The sequence below is a fragment of the Lissotriton helveticus genome, chromosome 3_1, assembly GCF_964261635.1.
Source record: "Lissotriton helveticus chromosome 3_1, aLisHel1.1, whole genome shotgun sequence".
Taxonomy (NCBI): domain Eukaryota; kingdom Metazoa; phylum Chordata; class Amphibia; order Caudata; family Salamandridae; genus Lissotriton; species Lissotriton helveticus.
In genome coordinates this window covers 651,558,369-651,578,898 of record NC_136061.1, presented here as the reverse complement: position 1 = coordinate 651,578,898, position 20,530 = coordinate 651,558,369, and the positions used below count along the sequence as shown (strand labels likewise).

Sequence of the window (20,530 nt, the reverse complement as noted above, 5' to 3'; positions counted from 1 at the left end):
CTGGGCCCTGCCCTTCACCTACAAGGACTGCGAAGAACTTAGCAGTCTACCTAATCATTCTCTATCTATGAGAGAGCAAGCAGCTTCTACTACAGGCACTTGTTTCTACACTCTGAGGCTTCTAAGGAGTGTGTTCCATCTCCTTCCTGAATCGGTGCATGTGACCCTGGTCTAAGCCTTGGTAATTAGTCCTCTTGACTACTGCAATGCCCTTTTAGCAGCAGCAAATGAAGCAGTTTTGAACAGGTTGCAAGTGGGTCAGAACATGGTAGCGTGGCTGGCCCTCAACTTACCACCCAGAACTGCTTCTCTCCCCTAAGACGTCTCAACTGGCTTCCTCTTCGTAAAAGAATTAAATTCAAAATCGGCTGTCTGGTCCATAAAGCGCTTAACAGAGGCCCTATTTACTTGGTGGAGAAACTTTCACCCTATCTACCAAGCAGATCACTCCGCTCGGGGAAGAACTCCCTCCTTAAAGTCCCTCGGTTTAACAAACTTTGCACTGGTGGCAGAACTTTATTGTACCTTGCCCCACGCTATTGGAACTCACTCTCTATTCACTTTTCGCAAATGTACCACTCTCCTAATGTTCAGGAAACTCCTGAAGACTGAATTGTTTAACATCTGATCCCGTTTCCCAGCTCTCATACCTTTGCTTGCAGTGTGGAGATACCCCTTTGACGGTGAGTCCTGCACTTTATAAGCTCTTTCATTCATTCAAGTACAACACTTTCTGCACTTGACTTTCAGTTCAAGCAATGGTGAGAAGAAAACAGGCTTCTCAAAAAGGAGGTGTGGAAGTCCTGTAGCTCAGAGTTCAACAATCTATCAACAATTCTAATAGCGGATATCCAACCTAGTGCTTATCTTTTCAAGAAAGAAAGTACTTTAGTACCCATGAGAACGCAATACTACACACTACTAGCAACAGAAATAGTTTAGTGTCTTTTTAGCATGTCCTGCCCTTAGCCACTCCATCACTTTCCCCCTGTCCGCAGGCTTTCTCCCTTGTTCTTGGTGCCTTCCAGCCCCCTCTCTATGGGAATAATAGTAGTAGCGTGAATGCTTCAGGTGCATATTGAATCACCCCTTAATAGTATGTGCCTTCAGTCTGGGTTTGTCCCCTAACACTCTTGAATAGAGTGAGTTATTGCATGTCAGACTCGCCTGCCCGAGTCATTGGGTACTCCGGCATACTCTGATTGAGTTACAGTGCACCAGCAGGCAGTGCCTCGTGTCTCTTGCATCAGGCGCTTGGGCCACGTACAATGTTGTGCCGGCTCCGGGTGCTTTGGTGGCAGGAGCAGGAGGCTGCAGTCCTGATGAGAAGCAGGCTCAACCAGACTGGCAATATGGCGCCTGCAGAATAACGAACCATCGACTGCAGCGTTGGAGACGGATCTGCCCTGCCGACCTGCCTAGACTGCCGAAAGAACCCCCCGTGTGGATGATCGGCAAGTCTCTCTATGCCCGCCTGAACCCCAGCGTGCGATCAGATTGCTGTTGCAGGCTCACAAGAATGGCGGCCGGCGCAACGCAGCTCTAACCGATCCCGGTTCTCCACCACATCAGGTGAGACCTCTGCTCCATAGGTCCCCGAGATGCTGGCCCGCGCTGGGTGATTCATGGGCACCAGGATGATTAAGGAGTTAATTTAGGGGGCAGTTTGATAGCTCGAACTACGTTTTGCCTGACCCTGTAATGGCTGCTGCCATGAACCTCGTCACAGACTTGACCTGCTCGGCCCCCTGCCGAACGCTTGCAGGAGACAAATGAGTCCTCCATTTCTCAGTCCCTCTACCCAGGAAGATGTCCTTCTAGCTTTGACCAGAATTCCACCATAAAGAACGGATATTCCAAGATCCATTACGCCTGTCCCTGAGATGGCCGCCACCCATGAGGAATAATCTCACTATAGAAGATCTGTGATCCAGATTACCACTCCGTTTGCAGAGAGTGAGCCCTAAACCTTATGGCCTCTCTTAGTTCACCTTAACTGACAAATCCCCTTCAGCTGGCCATAACCAAATATCCTTCAGCATTCCTCAGGGCTCCTGGACTATTTGGAATATCGGCCATTATCTCTGTCATTTCTTGTTGGTGGTAATCTGAATACTGGGTCTTTGGTCTCTTTTGTTAAGACACAGCAACAAACATCAGACGCCTGTGTCCCCCGGTGCTCACTAACAACTGATCCCAACACATGGCCGAGGGAGAAGGAGCTCTGAAACCAAGCTCCAGAACTCGGGGTCCACCACCATTGCAGTAAAACCGCCACAAACCCCCCCTCCAGCCGCGAAGCTCAACAACCCTTAAAGAAGCTGGACGACTCACTGCAACATTCCAGGATTTTAACAGAGTGAAGCAGGCCAAAAGGACACGCACGGTGGAATCGTCCCTCGCCTGGTGCCTCCAGGACAGCAATCGGTCCGATGAGGATCCCATCACGAATGAACCCGCCAAGCGCTATATGTTTAGCACCTCATTCGTCGGACAACAGCTCTACAGTGGACAACTGCTCAGCCCTGGATACGGCCTCCAGGACAAAGACCTGCCTCCCACAACATCATAGGCCACCCTCTAGTGCTTTGCCCACTCTAAGATGGCCACCCTGACGTCCCAATAAATCCACTCAGACCGAGAGTCTGATCAAGATACTGAAGCATCCGCGATGATGTGACCCCCCAATGGGATAACAAAACCACACAGTGAGCTCCCCCAGTAGCTTATAACCCCACCAACTCTCACCCCCTCCTTCCTTTCGCAGCAACTTCTCTCCCAATTTATTCGCTGGGCTCCCTCCTCTCCTTTGACCAGTCCTTTGAGATCCCTCAGACTCCTTTGGTGGCTATGTAATCCCACGCCACCTATTGCTTTCTCCACTACTCAGTGGCCCCCTATCGAGCAGTCCCTCGTCTCCCATGGCTGCGATGGACCCCACGTGCATTCCAGTCTCACGTAACCCAACAGCGCCACGTGGTATCCCAATCCCTGTCGACGCTCCTATGCCGACCCACACGAAACCGCATGGCGTGAACGCCTTCGAAATTAGCTTCCCCCCCAAGCTCTCCATCAAAGCAAGGAGAAACCTCAAACATAGTCTTATCAGACTACACCCAGAAACACTTTTTGTAGACACCTACCACTGCTCTTCCAAAGGGCAGGTGAAGATGGATCTCATCTTCCATACGGATAGACCGAACAATTGGATCACTACACTTATATTACAACTCCACATATCCAAAACGACGACCACCACACATAGCTGTAAATTTACGACCTCTCTTTCGAACCAGGCGACTAGAAATGGGAACACAACAGTGACCATTTACTCAAATGGCACAGTCTTGATACAGGCTAATAATGAGAACCTTGAGGCCTTCGACTTCCTCTTCCCTGCTCTCCGTTCCACCCATCTCCACTCTCTTCGATCTGCTCTGCCTCAACCCCCGTCCCCAGACTCCCTTCCCCACCAGAGGTCACAAATTCCTACTCCCATCCTCCCGGGGAGACCCTTCAGCCTCCCAGCTAGGAGCCCCTCTCACTTCCCCATTCCTACTAACCATGACCTTCAATCTCCCGAGGTTCTTCCTATCCCTACACCCCCTAAGACGCCCCTAAATCCCTTCACCATCACTCGAACTCGGCCTTCCGACCCCCTCCCCACTCCCACAGAACCTCTGAGGAAGAGCTCGCAACCCGACCCCCCTCCGAGGGTCATGAACAGCGGCAATCTAGGCGACCCAACCAGCATTAGAACCCACAATGCGATCTTGCCCACTACCTCAAGGGCCGTCCCGACGAACAATGACATGCCTCCTCCCCCGGAAAACATTTTGCACCTACTGATCTTATTAGAGAATCAGTTACAAATAATATTCAGAGGCTTTGGCGAAATTATAACCAACCTAGACAAGGCTCGTATGCCCGAACAATCCCCTATTAGGGCCTCTCCTCCAACCAACTCTAGCCTTCTAAATTCCCAGTCCGAGCCCTGTCCCGCCTTCGATCTCCGGCCCTCGAGGCCCAAAAAAACTGTTGTGGAGACCCCGTTACAGACCCTCTCTTGAATGCCCAAGCAATCCCTTAAAAAGGCCTCTCCTGCGACCAATTCTAACCTCCCAAAATCCCAATGCGAGCCCTTTCCCTTCCTCGATATCCTGCCCCCGAGGCTCAATAAAACCATTGTGGAGACCACGGTGCAGACCCGCACCAGAACTAAATCCCCCATGTCCAGGCTACCGAGTCCCCCAAGTATGGTTGCAAGGTCCCAGACGCATAGACCCTCCAGGACCAAAGCAGCAATGTCCGAGGAAGAAGCAGCGATCCTAGCTGCCACCTACGACTCTCTTCCCACAGTCTCACTTGAATCCAAAATACAAGTGATCACAGGCCTCAGAATAGAACACCCCCCCTCTAAAGCTAAAAGACCAAAGCCCTCCCTCTCGTCCATACCTAAGGCCCCACCAGGAAAGTACCCTAGCAAAAAGGGTCTATCCCCTAGCTGTCTACTCAGTCAGTCAGTCAAAAATTTACTTTATTTGGTTTATCACAACCATAAAGCATACATGTACAAAATTCTATTAAAATGACAGTAGGTTAAAAAGTTCATATATTTAAAATTTGTTTTTGCATCCATTAATTAAATACTTCCTCCCCTGCATTATCTGTGGTCTGTTTCTATTTTTTGGAGCAAATTCTCTACAGAGTTCATAAATTTTACCCCGCGGCATATTAGAATGTTTGAACCCGCTCCCATCCAACTGGTCACAGCTTGCCTGCAGGTACGGATCTGTTGCATCTTAAAAATAGGTTTCAGTAAATTCTTCCTCCTTTCTATGGAAGATTCGCATGTGCACAGGAGGTGACACAAGGTCTCACTGTGGTAGTCACATAACCTACAACTTCGTCCCTGATGCGTGGCTTTCCATGATGGAATCAAGTCTTTGGAGCAGTGGTCTCCCATTCTGAGGGCCATGAATTTTGTTTTTAAAGATAGCCGGAAGTGCGCTATGAGGTAGGCTTGAGGTTTTAATTGTTTGTAAGAATTTAAAACGGTCCATGCATGGCGCCGCTTGGCCAAAGTCTTTTTATCTTCTATCAAAGATAAAGCTTTTGCATTTAATTTGCAAATCTTTTTGAAAGATGATTCTTCCAGCGGTTTCTAGCTGTCTACTCATTAATTGTAGCTCAGCTCCCAAACACGCACCGGAATTAGCAGAAACCATCCTCTCCCATGACCTAGACATTGTGTTCATCACAGAGACGTGGCTAAAAGAGACCTCCACTCCCTGTTTAGATATGCTTGTGCCTCCTGGCTACTCCATCATCAACAAAGATAGGATAGATCAATGAGGGGGAGGTATAGCCATCATCCAGAGAGACGATGTAGACATCACTGTAACTGACTCCTGCAAGTAGAGCTCATTTGAATGTCTTTCTGTGAACATTAAGACTAAAGACATCAGCTCCATAGTCTGTCATCTTCTCTATCACCCCCCAGGCAACATCCCCACATTTGGGGAACACTTATCTGACCTAATTGCCCAGTGTGCACTCAAAGACACCAACGTCCTAATCCTGGGTGATCAACCTACGTTGGAATGAGACCAACAACTCTCTAATTCAATCTCTCAACAACCTCGTCTGTGACAATAACCTTTTCCAACACTGTTCAGAAGAAACGCACAACAAAGGTGCAACCCTGGATGCCATCTTCGCCCACCAGGATGCAATTACGATCGACAATATTCTTCCAGTTGACTGGTCGAATCACCACATGATCCTATTCCACATCAACCTTTTAGACTTTTATCCCTACCCCCGGTCCTTGACCCCCCCCAAATGGTCCAGAAATCTCTCCCAGATTCCCCTGGATGCCATGGAAGAGAGGCTAAATCTGCTCCTACCTAGTGACTCAGAGCTCCCAACAACTGAGCTCATCTCGCTCCACAATGCAAACATGGTAACCTTGCTTGACCAACTTGCTCCCCTGAAATAAAAAAAAAGTTGTCCTATTCCGTCCAGATCATGGTTCGACTCAGACATCAATGATGAAAGGAGACAACTAAGAGCTACAGAAAGACGCTGGAGGACCAAGCCCAGCACCACTCATCGCTATCAACTTAGAACAGTTCTGAAGAATTACAACAGACATATCAAGAATAAAGAATCTGTGTATTTCCGCTCCGCTCTTGATAGCTCAAAAAACAGACCCAAGGAGCTCTTCAATATCATCAGGCATCACATCTCCAAACCTGATACGTCCCTAGGGCCAGCTTCCAAAGAACGGTGCGATAACTTTACCAACTTTTTCAATGATAAGATCTCCAAGATCGAACGATCCCTCGACACCAATCATATGCCTCACTTCCCTGTAGCAGCCAAGGTGAGGTGTTGTGGAGCGCCCCCTCTCTTACCTCTAAACCCTGGCCTCTCTTCCAGTCCATCACAGAAGAAGAGATAGTTAAACTCATCTCCACATTCAAATCCTCTTCACATGACCCCCTACCGGCTCAACTCCCTAAAAAGCTGACACTTTCCTTAGCCCCTCTCTGGTGCAGGATTATTAATAGCTCCCTTGAAACTGGTATCGTTCCGGATTGTCTGAAAGTGGGACAAGTCACACCACTGCTAAAAAAAACCTGGCCTAGACATTATTGACTTAAACAACTTTCGACCTGTCTCCGACCTTCCTCTTCTCTCAAATCTTAGAAAAATGTATACTCCAACAACTAACCCAACACCTGGACAACACCAATCTTCTCGACTCCCATCAGTCAGGATTCAGGAAAGGTTGCAGCACTGAAACCGCAATCCTTGGACAAATTATTGGACTCAGACCAATGCTGCCTACTTATTCTCCTAGACCTATCAGCAGCATTCGACACAGTAGATCACAGACTTCTCATCAAGGCCCTCGAAGAAAGGGCTGGTCCAGACGAGGTGGTCCTCAAATGGTTCTCCTAATTTCTCCACAACCACTTACAGAGAATCAAAATCAAAAGCTTTGAGTCCGACCTCCAGCCCATCAACAGGGAAGTTCCCCAAGGATCAGTGCTCTCCCCTCAACTCTTCAACATCTACATGGCACCCCTCATCACCCTACTCAGAAAAGCTAACCTCCCTTTCCACTTATATGCAGACGATACTCAAATTTACTTGGAAATCTCGTCGGCCAAAGACATTCAAAGACTCAACGAGTCACTAAGAGAAGTGCAACTGTGGCTGTCCAATAATCACTTAAAAATGAACCCGGACAAAACCGAACTCCTCCTCATTTCGAACAAAGAAGAAAATTCACAAATGGTCAAGTGGATAAAAGCCATTGATGCGCTCAACGGGAACCTCACCCTGGCTGATCCTGTTAAATCTTTAGGCATTGCACTAGACTCAAAACTGGACATGACCAAGCACATTAAGATCTCAGCGAAGAGTGCCTTCCTCAACCTGAAGCTTCTAAACAAAATAAAACCTTTTATCCCGCCCAAAGATCTTAAGCAAGCCACCCAAGCATTGGTGCTGTCAAGACTAGACTATGGAAACGCCGTACTCTCCGGTATAGCTAAAACACATCTTGCTCCCCTGAAAACAACTCACAATGCGGCTGCCAGAATGGTCACTGAAGTAAAGAAATTTGATCATAACATTCCTGCTCTCAAAGAACTCAAGTGGCTTCCTATAGAACTGCGGGCGAACTTCAGAACAGCCTGCCTCACCCACACAGCCCTTCACACAGGCAAATCCGAATATCTGGCGGCCAAACTCAAAAAAGCTGGCCAGAACAGGACTCTCAGAAGCTCCAACACCTTACTTCTCATCCCGCAAAAATCATGAAAACAGAAAACCGCCGCCACGGTCCTTCGCCGGCAACGCGCCTAAAATTTGGAACTCTATTCCCCCTCACTTCAGAACTATTCCATCCTTCTCTAAATTCAAAAGTCAGCTCAAAATCCTTTTCCTTGATCGATCCCTAACGAACAGATAGGAGCAGCTGGAGCCTTGAGATTCACACTTCCCTTCCTGGATTCGATGTTAATCAAGATCTTGATATGGACCCTCCACCGCATTGTCATTGTGATTTTTATTGCTGAACTGTCTTGCCTTACTGTATTTTGTGCTGCTATCTTTTCCTCTGCTATGTAACCGATGTGAAGTGCTCCAATACCTTCCGGTCAGGCTAGCGCTATACAAAACTTCTTAAATAAAAATAAATAAATAAAATATTAAGTGTCATCGACCTTGTGCCCACGCCAGAGCTGGCAGGTCCTTGAGCAAGTTTCAAATGAGCACATACACCTGTGGCAGTTGCAGTCTCTGCATCTGCTGATCACAGCTTGACAGTCGTAGCTCTGCACTAGCTGACGACACTTCGGCAATCGCATCCCAGTGCGGTCTTATCACAGCTTGGTTAGTTTCAGCCACTCGCAAGTTAACGTTAACTTGGACCGATGCTGCTACGGACGATTTTTAGCTTCAGCAGTTGTGGCCATGCACAGACAGGCCAAATACAACTTGGGTAGGTACGGTCATGCACAGTCGGATCACAATACACAATCAGTCTCGATTAGGCATTTGCAGTTGCTGGTGCTAAGTCACAATTCCTTCCAGGAACTATTATGGGTAGTCTGAGGCCTCTCTGATGCTCAGATCTAGCAGACTGCTCTCCAGAATTTTTTTTCTAGGTGTTCCATTGAAATACGTGCTGCACCTCGCTCTTTCCTGGAAGGGCTCTCCTGTAAGGTTGGCATTCAGCCTTCTTCTCTTAGTGGACAGGCTTATAGGTACTTCAGGATAGCTATACAGCTCCTACAGTAAGATATCTAGACCTGGTTGCACAACAGTCCTCTGAGTACTCTGTGGAGAACTCTCTTACTTGGCCATAGGGGACTTGAATCTAACACCTCACCCCTACTATCCACCAAATGGCAGTATTCAGGAAGATAAATCAGTAGCCCCTTGCTAACCAAAAGGCCCCATTAGATATCTAAAGAAGCCCTTTCTCCATTCTTCCCGTCTAGTATCTAGATCCCTTCCTTCTGGCATCAAGAATGTGATCAATACACTTCCACTGTCTGGGAACACTACCCTGTCCTCCATCTTGTGTAAATCCCAGTCAGAGGTATCAAACAGCACGCAGGAAGTAGAGTAGTAGTAGCCTGGTCTGACATTGGTTCATGTTTGTGTATGTATTTAAAATGTGCTTGAGCTGGAGTAACTATTAAAGGAATTAACTCTTCTTACATGACTATTGCAATCCATCTGTTGCTGTTAATTAATTATATTATTATTACTATGATTATTATCATCATCATTGTCCTGGTTATTATTGTCATTCTACTGCTGGTGTTATTTTTTATGTTTAACATTATTATTTTGCAAGGTTCTGGGAAAAGCGAGAAGAGAAAAATGAAAAAGAAAGCATCTTCACACATGAACGCAAACTGCAGCACATCTGAGATTGCCTTTCAGACCATGGAACAGGTCAGAGAGACCTGCCTCAAGGCGCTATGTGACATCCTATTGAAAAGGTACAATAATATGACACTGACCTTTTTGTATCAACAGCAATTGGTTTTGAAAATAACCTAAAATTAAGTGGTAGAAATGAAGTGAAAGGACACTGTGCAAAGGGTGACCTGTACAGATAGTAACACGTACACAGTAAGGAGACTTTAAAACCTTGTTGTTATGTTCAAATTCAGAAGTTTACATAAACCATGATGAAATTCTTATACTTTATTTAAGAAATGCATGATATACACAATTTTGGGAGCATGCCGGGAACGGCTATTCTTTCCACCAGCATCCGTCATTATCTGCATGTCCACCTTACATCTTCCCACTCACATTGTATACTACCTTATCATGTTGCACATTCAAGCTTGCAAGTGCCACCTGAATCAATTCATACCTCCTTTACCCTTTGGGTATCAGACCAGTGAGGTATTCCCTTCTCTACAAACCCAGGTCTTGTGAATCTATCATACTGCTTTACTTGTATAGCCGGAGGTTGTGAATAATTATCACTCGACATCCTTTTCTGCACTTTGCTCTGGCACTCTTCTACTCTCTCCCTCATTTTTTTATTCTCGTGAGCCATGAACTTCTCATTGTGTCTCTTAACCAGCCACTATGGTACCAATTTCGTGATTGGCATCATCCCCCACAACAGTTCAAAAGGCATTTTTCCAGTTACTTACTTGGGAGATAATCCTGTAGGATGACAGCATGGCCTGTAATGCTTTTTTCAGGATAGTACCTGATGTAAGTGCCTCCTGGATGGATTCTTTCGCAAACTGTTAAAATGTTCCACTTGCCCGTCCACTTTAAAATGGTATAACGCTACCTGCAAGTGTATGTGATACCACAGCCCTTCAATAATTCGAGCATTTTCTTTCAGAATTCAATTACATCCGTTTATCAGACACCAGAAACTCTAAAATCCATTTATGACAAATACAGCCTCCAAGATTTGTATCACTACTTCTGTCATGATATTGCTGATCATCCAAACTTTTGGCCATTTTGAATAACAATGAATGAAGACGATGGCGTAGGATTCACTTTCGGATAACTTGGACAAAGGACCCTTAAAACCAATGACCACTTTACATCACGGCCTGTCTGGAATTCTGCAGCATGTAATGGCAATCTACTGTCTAGACTGTCCTGTTTTCAATGGTTTTTGTGTGATATCAGTGTTTTTCCCCAGTGTTTTCCAGACCTTTTGAAATCAGTGCTCATTAGTGTTTACTCAGCTGCGTAGGCCACAAAATAGACAAGAACTGTTTTTCCAGTGTTGATACAACATGTTGTTTTTTGCAGTGATTATTATAAAGCACATATTTAATTTACATGAGAAGTAATGCAGGGTATATTGTGTCCCCTAACATTAGCAGTGTCTCCAGTGGATGTATGTTAGACTATTTTAAGAATAGAAAGTATGTGTATTGTGCCCACACCTCATTACCCCCTCTCACATATTAGTATCACTTACTCTGTCAGGAGTCTGCCTGATTTACAGGACTGTTACTGGATTAAAAAGTGCTATATTCAAATGTTTTAAGATATATATATATATACATTCCTGGACACAGTTGACGGTCATTCACCTACTTCTTACTAAATATTTTAACATTGCCATGATAAATGCCATGATTGATTGACATTGTAGGGGTGGTCAACACTGTCAGCAGTATAGTGCTTTCAGAAACCATTCAAATTGTGAATTACACCACATTAATTTATAACCCTGCATGCTGAGGGGCCTGAAACTTGATGCTTTGAGCATGCTTACCACTGCTTTTCTGGTTCGGCTGTTGTGTGGACACTCATAGCTGCTAAGTGACCCCATGACAGACATCTAATTTTTAGTCAGTCCTGAACTTTTAACAGACATCGCATTGGATTCTTGGACTTGAAATGTTGCTGTTAACTTTGTGACTATGGGGCTCAATAACTCCAGAAGTAAAGTGCACTTTGGTAAAAAGCCAGGATTAGATCAAAGTATCGCACATAACAATGGGACACCTTGCAGCTATGAAACCTGTTGGTATGCAAACATCTTGTGTCATGTTTCACCACTATCCCATGTGCATAGTGACATCACTCTTTTCATGGTACCTGTCACTACACCTTGCATTGAATGTTTAAATCTCAGGGTGTTTGTCAGGTGACCTACTATCAATATAGACTTGTTAGAAACAAGGGCTGATGTATCGAAGGATTTTTACCCATACTCTTGTCAATGGGTGAATGTCATAATACCCAAGATTCTTATGAGCTAGCATTTCACCAGTCAGTGAAAGAATGAAGCACTGCTAAAAGATCATCTATTTTGATATTCTCAGATTCTCTACAGTGTATAAAATTATATGAGATCCACCCTAAAACATGTGTCTAAACCCTACACCTTTAATGCAACAACACAAAACTGAAGGAAACTAAAGGAAGAAGAAACAATATGTTCGAGGCATGTGAGCTGTAGATCACATACTTTGCATACTCCTGCCATCCAGTGTTGGGTTTGGATGTTTGCAAGTTGTTTTTCTTCGAAGAACTCTTTCCAGTCACAAGGTAAGGTGACTCCTCCTTTCGGTGATAGCACGCATGGGCATAGACTCCATTGTTAGATTGTTTTTTTCCGCCATCGGGTTTGGACGTGTATTGCTGCGCTGCGCTTCTGAATCATTCCTCGGGTTCCCCTCGGTACGCAATCTACTCTTTCTTCAGCAGTATTGTCTATGAACGTGTTTCCCTTTCTCCATGGTTCAACTCAATCATCGAAAAATGTTCATCCACGTCGGTCTTGCTCCTTCATCGATGGAAAGGACTCCATTCATATTCTGACCCGTGTGCCACACGAAATATCCACGTACGGACTTGCATCACGTGTGCAACTTGTGCTTGTCTCCAGAGCCCAAAGAACAAGACGGCGACGCGTGCCTGTCTTTCAGATCGAAGAAAACTCTCCATGATCATCGGATTCGATGTCAAGAGATGCAGCGGCAGCAGTTAGGCAACACACCAGATATCTTCGGTGAAGACTCCGAGCAAGAGGTCGTTTCAGCTGACAAAGAACAAGCTTCAGCTGTGTCTGACTCCGAATCAAGTTGCAGATTGTCCTCTAGGGTGACGATGTGCCACAGGGACGTGAGTGGGGAAGACCCACCCACCGTCCCTAAAAAATCTAAGGCTTCAGCGCCAACCCTGCCTCCAGGCCAAGGGCGGCACCAAGAAGAGGTTTCTCACACGCCGCCTTGCGGCTCGGCACCGAAACACTCTGATAAGCCTTCTGGCTCAGGATCCAGTCGGCCAAATCCCACTTCCGAGCCTAAACCGTTGGGTTCTAAGCATAAAGTCGGTTCGGAGTGGAAACCGTCAACACAGAAACTGAAGAAACATTCCTCAGAACTGAAATCTTAAGTCCCGAAAGGACATACCAGCTTTGCGCGGAAACCTTCGGTGCCGAAAACTAAAGAGATGCCCGTAACACATATTCATCCTGACACAGGGCATATTCACACTAACCGCTATCCAAGCATAAGCTTCCTATTGATGGCAGCCCTTATAAAATTCCATTGAAGAAGAAAAATGTGGGTACTAGTCCCAACTCCCATCTCCTCCCTCTCCACCACAGCGTGATCCTTTACACATTACACCTAGTCAGTCTCCTCTACCTCGCCCTGATGCAGGTGATACTGATGACGATGACGTACAGTTACCAGTAGATCCTTGGAATGATTTTACAATTGATCCTCCACACGATACAGACCCAGATCTTTACCCTGCGAGGCCATCTCCACCTGATGACAATTTGTCATATCAAGAGCTCATTGCTAGAAACGCACAGTACCATGAGGTGGAGCTCTATAAAGAATCCTTAGAGGAAGACTTTCTCTTTGACACTCTAGGAACACATACGTCTAGTCAGACACTGTCTATGCTCAAGGGTATGTTGAGGCACACAGAAGACATTTTTAAAGATCCTGTACGTGCTAGAATCCTCACTCCTAGAGTAGATAAAAAATACAAATCTTCTCAGACAGGTTCCTATTTCATTAAAGGTCAGTCACTACTTGACTCGTTAGTAGTATCTAATGCTCAAAAGCAAGCTAATTCTCAAGCATCTGGGGATGCTCCTCTCCCAGATAAAGAGTCAAAGCTTATTGATGCTTCTGGCAAACTATAGCTGAGCAAGCAGCTAATTATTGGCGTATTGATACTAACCAAGGCCTCCTAGCAAGATACGGTAGGGCCCACTGGGAGGAAATACAGCAATTACTACAGTTTCTCCCAGATGGGCATAGTGCAAAAGCTCAGGATTTAGTTCAAGAAGATAAACTAATTTCCCAAACTTCTATTAGATGTGCTCTTGATGCAGCCCACACTACAGCTTGAGAAGTGAATACTAGCATCATACTCTTAAGACATGCCTGGTTACGGATTTCAGGGTTCAAACCTGAAGTCCATCAATCCATTCTCAGCATACCTTTTGACAAGAAACATCTTTTTGGCCCTGCAGTTGATCAAGCGCTTGACAAAATGAAAAAGGACACAGATGTAGCTAAATCGATGGGAGTGCTTCTATCTCCCTCAAATAGAGGTTCCTTTCTATGCTCCTTTTACAGGGTGAGGGTCCAAGTCCACAGGGACAGACCAAAACACTTCCTCTAACAAGGGTAATTCCCAATCATCTTTTACAAGGAATTTTTTCAGAGGAGGTTATAGGAGGAATGGTCCCAGGTGCAGAGGTATAAACGATACACCCCGCAATTCCCCTTCCCCACATAAACAGTGACCTCCCCACACTTTCCTCTGACTATTCCACACCTGTCGGAGGAAGACTTCAAGACTTTCTCCCCTTTGGGAATCAATGGCAAACGACAAATGGGTGCTTGGAATTATCCATGATGGTTATTTCTTGAAGCTTACCAACAATCCTCAAAACATTCCACCTTGATATCACAAATTATCACCAGACCACCATCACTTGCTTCAACAAGAAGTACAATTTCTATTACTCAAGAGGACTATAGAACCAGTCCTACTTCAGAACCAAGTGTCAGGGGTTTATTCTCTTTGCTTTCTGATTCCCAAAATGGACGGCTCCTTAAGACTTATTCTAGAGCTCAGAGAGTTAAACAAATACATACTGTCAGAGCACTTTCACATGGTGTCTCTTTAACAAGTACTTACCCTTTTACAGCAGGGTGACTTTATGTCTACTCTAGATCTAAAAGACACATACTTTCACATTCCAATTCATCCGGCTCAATGCAAATACCTCAGATTTGTGATGGCAGGCAAACATCAGTTCAAGGTACTTCCATTTGGCATCACTATGGCCCCCAGAGTGTTCCCCAGATGTATCGCAGTAGTAGCCGCTCATCTCAGAAGACATTGTATACATGTCTTCCCTTACCTAGACACCTGACCTATCAAGGCAGGCACTTACCAGAACTGTATACTACACACTCAGGCAACAGTACACCTACTTCATCAGTTGGGTTTCACAATCAATGCACATAAATCTCACCTGTGCCCTGCACAAGTGCAGTCTTATCTGGGAGCTTTCCTCAACACTCAAAGCTCTAGCCTCTCCCAATGTGGCCAGGATTCACATTATTCAGTCCACAGTACTACAATTTCGACCCAATCCAACATTACCAGACAGACTTTTCATGCAACTACTCGGAATGATGGTATCTTGCATTGCAATCGTACCTCAAGCAAGGTTTCACATGCGTCCTCTGAAAGAATGTCTAGCGCGTCAGTGGAATCAGTCACAGGGTCAATTAACCGATCTAGTGTTGTTAGACGGCCGCACCCATCGCTCTCTACAGTGGTTGGAACCCTCAAAACTTATCAAAGCGGCGGCCCTTCATAAATCCGATTCAACAGACTATACTGACAGCAGACGCATCTTTAACCGGTTGGGGTGCCCACCTCCAACATCACACAGTACAAGGGCTGTGGTCTGGCAATTACTAACATCTCCACATCAACTACCAGGAACTTCTAGCAGTATTCCTAGCACTCGAAGCTTTCACTCACCTTGTAGGCAAAACAGTCCTAGTCAGCACAGAGAACATGACAGCAATGTACTATCTGGAGAAACAGGGAGGGACACACTCTCCAGTTGTCAGGCCTTACACAAAGTATTTGGAATTGGGCAATTCATCACAAAATGTATCTCCTAGAAGAACACCTTCAAGAACTAAACAACCAAATTGCCGACCTGCTCTGGGGACACAGGCAGCAAGCTCACAAGTGGAACTTCATCCCCAAGTCCTTGTTCCCTACTTTTAACAATGGGGGTTTCCACAAATAGATCTGTTTGCCACAGTACCCAATGCAAAATGTCTAAACTTCACATCCAGGTTCCGACACCATTTATCCAAAGGCAATGCTCTTGGATTATGGATGAATTGGTCAGGGATCTTTGCCTATGCTTTTCTGCCTCTCCCACTAATTCCATTACTGGTTCAGAAGCTCAAACAAACATCCCTCACTCTGATCTTAGAAGCCCCCACATGGGCTTGTCAACCTTGGTACACCACCCTATTAGCACTGTCAGTGGTGCCACATCAAAAGCTACTTCTCACACCCAGTCTCCTCACTCAGCCATGGAGAAATCAGACATCCAAATCCCAAAGAACTCAACCTAGCGATTTAGCTCCTGAAGTCATAGAGTTTGGTTACTTACAACTACCTAGTTTTCAAAAATCTGTGGGTGACAGATCCAAGAACCTAACCAAGGGAGAGGGGTTCCGCTGAGAACAGAAACACTTGTTTTTAGAAAAGAAAAATGTATTTTCTTGAATCCCCTCACTCACCTAGGGTTGCCCCTAGGTGACATGCTTCATCATTGGAGCCATCCCAAACAGTTGCTATTTGGGGCATGCTGCAACTTGTCGAACTACGCAGGACCACTTTTTGTGAAAATGTGTGCAGTGTAAGTGGAGTGGTGGAAGTGATGTTAAAAATACCTAGCTAGTGAGCTACTGTTTTATTCTTGCTCCTAGTTGGTATGGATAAAATGGGGGCAGATAGTAGGAATAAATGTAACTATTATGTGTCAACAGTCCCTAATATGCGGTCGACATGTTTCGAGGTAACCCCAAGCCTCTTCTTCAGGACCTTATGGGGTCCAGCTCCAAGCTGGTGCTTGATTCCGGTCTGGGAAAGACATGGCTTGGTAGTTCGGACTGGACTGTTCCCATGAGGCACAGGGTCAGAGCTGATTTGCATATAGCCAGTGTCTAACCCAGGGTGGTGTGGAGTGCAAAAAAACGATGGATTTAGGCCCAGATCCTTGTACTGGGGTGAATGTATCACATTGTTCTACATTCTGTCCATCAACTGTGTTTTTTGCCATTTTCACCCCGAGTGGGCTGGGTATGCTCAGACGTGAGTCCCAGGCTCTCCACACCACTGGAGTCAAGCTATCCAGGCTGAATGAAGGCTGATAGCCAGAAACCGGTCCTTGGATGCTTGATTCCGGTCTGGGAAAGACATGGCTTGGTAGTTCGGACTGGACTGTTCCCATGAGGCACAGGGTCAGAGCTGATTTGCATATAGCCAGTGTCTAACCCAGGGTGGTGTGGAGTGCAAAAAAACGATGGATTTAGGCCCAGATCCTTGTACTGGGGTGAATGTATGACATTGTTCTGCATTCTGTCCATCAACTGTGTTTTTTGCAATTTTCACCCCGAGTGGGCTGGGTATGCTCAGACGTGAGTCCCAGGCTCTCCACACCACTGGAGTCAAGCTATCCAGGCTGAATGAAGGCTGATAGCCAGAAACCGGTCCTTGGATGCTTGATTCCGGTCTGGGAAAGACATGGCTTGGTAGTTCGGACTGGACTGTTACCATGAGGCACAGGGTCAGAGCTGATTTGCATATAGCCAGTGTCTAACCCAGGGTGGTGTGGAGTGCAAAAAACCGATGGATTTAGGCCCAGATCCTTGTACTGGGGTGAATGTATGACATTGTTCTACATTCTGTCCATCAACTGTGTTTTTTGCAATTTTCACCCCGAGTGGGCTGGGTATGCTCAGACGTGAGTCCCAGGCTCTCCACACCACTGGAGTCAAGCTATCCAGGCTGAATGAAGGCTGATAGCCAAAAACCGGTCCTTGGATGCTTGATTCCGGTCTGGGAAAGACATGGCTTGGTAGTTCGGGCTGGACTGTTCCCATGAGGCACAGGGTCAGAGCTGATTTGCATATAGCCAGTGTCTAACCCAGGGTGGTGTGGAGTGCAAAAAAACGATGGATTTAGGCCCAGATCCTTGTACTGGGGTGAATGTATGACATTGTTCTACATTCTGTCCATCAACTGTGTTTTTTGCAATTTTCACCCCGAGTGGGCTGGGTATGCTCAGACGTGAGTCCCAGGCTCTCCACACCACTGGAGTCAAGCTATCCAGGCTGAATGAAGGCTGATAGCCAGAAACCGGTCCTTGGATGCTTGATTCCGGTCTGGGAAAGACATGGCTTGGTAGTTCGGACTGGACTGTTCCCATGAGGCACAGGGTCAGAGCTGATTTGCATATAGCCAGTGTCTAACCCAGGGTTTTGTGGAGTGCAAAAAAACGATGGATTTAGGCCCAGATCCTTGTACTGGGGTGAATGTATCACATTGTTCTACATTCTGTCCATCAACTGTGTTTTTTGCCATTTTCACCCCGAGTGGGCTGGGTATGCTCAGACGTGAGTCCCAGGCTCTCCACACCACTGGAGTCAAGCTATCCAGGCTGAATGAAGGCTGATAGCCAGAAACCGGTCCTTGGATGCTTGATTCCGGTCTGGGAAAGACATGGCTTGGTAGTTCGGACTGGACTGTTCCCATGAGGCACAGGGTCAGAGCTGATTTGCATATAGCCAGTGTCTAACCCAGGGTGGTGTGGAGTGCAAAAAAACGATGGATTTAGGCCCAGATCCTTGTACTGGGGTGAATGTATCACATTGTTCTACATTCTGTCCATCAACTGTGTTTTTTGCAATTTTCACCCCGAGTGGGCTGGGTATGCTCAGACGTGAGTCCCAGGCTCTCCACACCACTGGAGTCAAGCTATCCAGGCTGAATGAAGGCTGATAGCCAGAAACCGGTCCTTGGATGCTTGATTCCGGTCTGGGAAAGACATGGCTTGGTAGTTCGGACTGGACTGTTCCCATGAGGCACAGGGTCAGAGCTGATTTGCATATAGCCAGTGTCTAACCCAGGGTGGTGTGGAGTGCAAAAAAACGATGGATTTAGGCCCAGATCCTTGTACTGGGGTGAATGTATGACATTGTTCTGCATTCTGTCCATCAACTGTGTTTTTTGCAATTTTCACCCCGAGTGGGCTGGGTATGCTCAGACGTGAGTCCCAGGCTCTCCACACCACTGGAGTCAAGCTATCCAGGCTGAATGAAGGCTGATAGCCAGAAACCGGTCCTTGGATGCTTGATTCCGGTCTGGGAAAGACATGGCTTGGTAGTTCGGACTGGACTGTTACCATGAGGCACAGGGTCAGAGCTGATTTGCATATAGCCAGTGTCTAACCCAGGGTGGTGTGGAGTGCAAAAAACCGATGGATTTAGGCCCAGATCCTTGTACTGGGGTGAATGTATGACATTGTTCTACATTCTGTCCATCAACTGTGTTTTTTGCAATTTTCACCCCGAGTGGGCTGGGTATGCTCAGACGTGAGTCCCAGGCTCTCCACACCACTGGAGTCAAGCTATCCAGGCTGAATGAAGGCTGATAGCCAAAAACCGGTCCTTGGATGCTTGATTCCGGTCTGGGAAAGACATGGCTTGGTAGTTCGGGCTGGACTGTTCCCATGAGGCACAGGGTCAGAGCTGATTTGCATATAGCCAGTGTCTAACCCAGGGTGGTGTGGAGTGCAAAAAAACGATGGATTTAGGCCCAGATCCTTGTACTGGGGTGAATGTATGACATTGTTCTACATTCTGTCCATCAACTGTGTTTTTTGCAATTTTCACCCCGAGTGGGCTGGGTATGCTCAGACGTGAGTCCCAGGCTCTCCACACCACTGGAGTCAAGCTATCCAGGCTGAATGAAGGCTGATAGCCAGAAACCGGTCCTTGGATGCTTGATTCCGGTCTGGGAAAGACATGGCTTGGTAGTTCGGACTGGACTGTTCCCATGAGGCACAGGGTCAGAGCTGATTTGCATATAGCCAGTGTCTAACCCAGGGTTTTGTGGAGTGCAAAAAAACGATGGATTTAGGCCCAGATCCTTGTACTGGGGTGAATGTATGACATTGTTCTACATTCTGTCCATCAACTGTGTTTTTTGCTATTTTCACCCCGAGTGGGCTGGGTATGCTCAGACGTGAGTCCCAGGCTCTCCACACCACTGGAGTCAAGCTATCCAGGCTGAATGAAGGCTGATAGCCAGAAACCGGTCCTTGGATGCTTGATTCCGGTCTGGGAAAGACATGGCTTGGTAGTTCGGACTGGACTGTTCCCATGAGGCACAGGGTCAGAGCTGATTTGCATATAGCCAGTGTCTAACCCAGGGTGGTGTGGAGTGCAAAAAAACGATGGATTTAGGCCCAGATCCTTGTACTGGGGTGAATGTATGACATTGTTCTACATTCTGTCCATCAACTGTGTTTTTTGCTATTTTCACCCCGAGTGGGCTGGGTATGCTCAGACGTGAGTCCCAGGCTCTCCACACCACTGGAGTCAAGCTATCCAGGCTGAATGAAGGCTGATAGCCAGAAACCGGTCCTTGGATGCTTGATTCCGGTCTGGGAAAGACATGGCTTGGTAGTTCGGACTGGACTGTTCCCATGAGGCACAGGGTCAGAGCTGATTTGCATATAGCCAGTGTCTAACCCAGGGTGGTGTGGAGTGCAAAAAACGATGGATTTAGGCCCAGATCCTTGTACTGGGGTGAATGTATGACATTGTTCTACATTCTGTCCATCAACTGTGTTTTTTGCTATTTTCACCCCGAGTGGGCTGGGTATGCTCAGACGTGAGTCCCAGGCTCTCCACACCACTGGAGT

At 46.4% G+C, this 20,530-nt stretch overlaps 1 protein-coding gene across 11 annotated transcripts in view; it reads left to right on the top strand.

Annotated features, from left to right (window-relative positions):
* SPOCD1 (SPOC domain containing 1) overlaps positions 1-20,530 on the top strand; it is an 858,027-nt gene that overhangs the window by 241,588 nt on the left and 595,909 nt on the right. For all 11 annotated transcript variants that reach the window (XM_078680658.1, XM_078680660.1, XM_078680665.1 and 8 more), the window contains one exon: positions 9,383-9,530. In XM_078680658.1, coding sequence (XP_078536784.1) covers positions 9,383-9,530 — 148 coding nt within the window. The remainder of the gene's footprint in view (positions 1-9,382; positions 9,531-20,530) is intronic.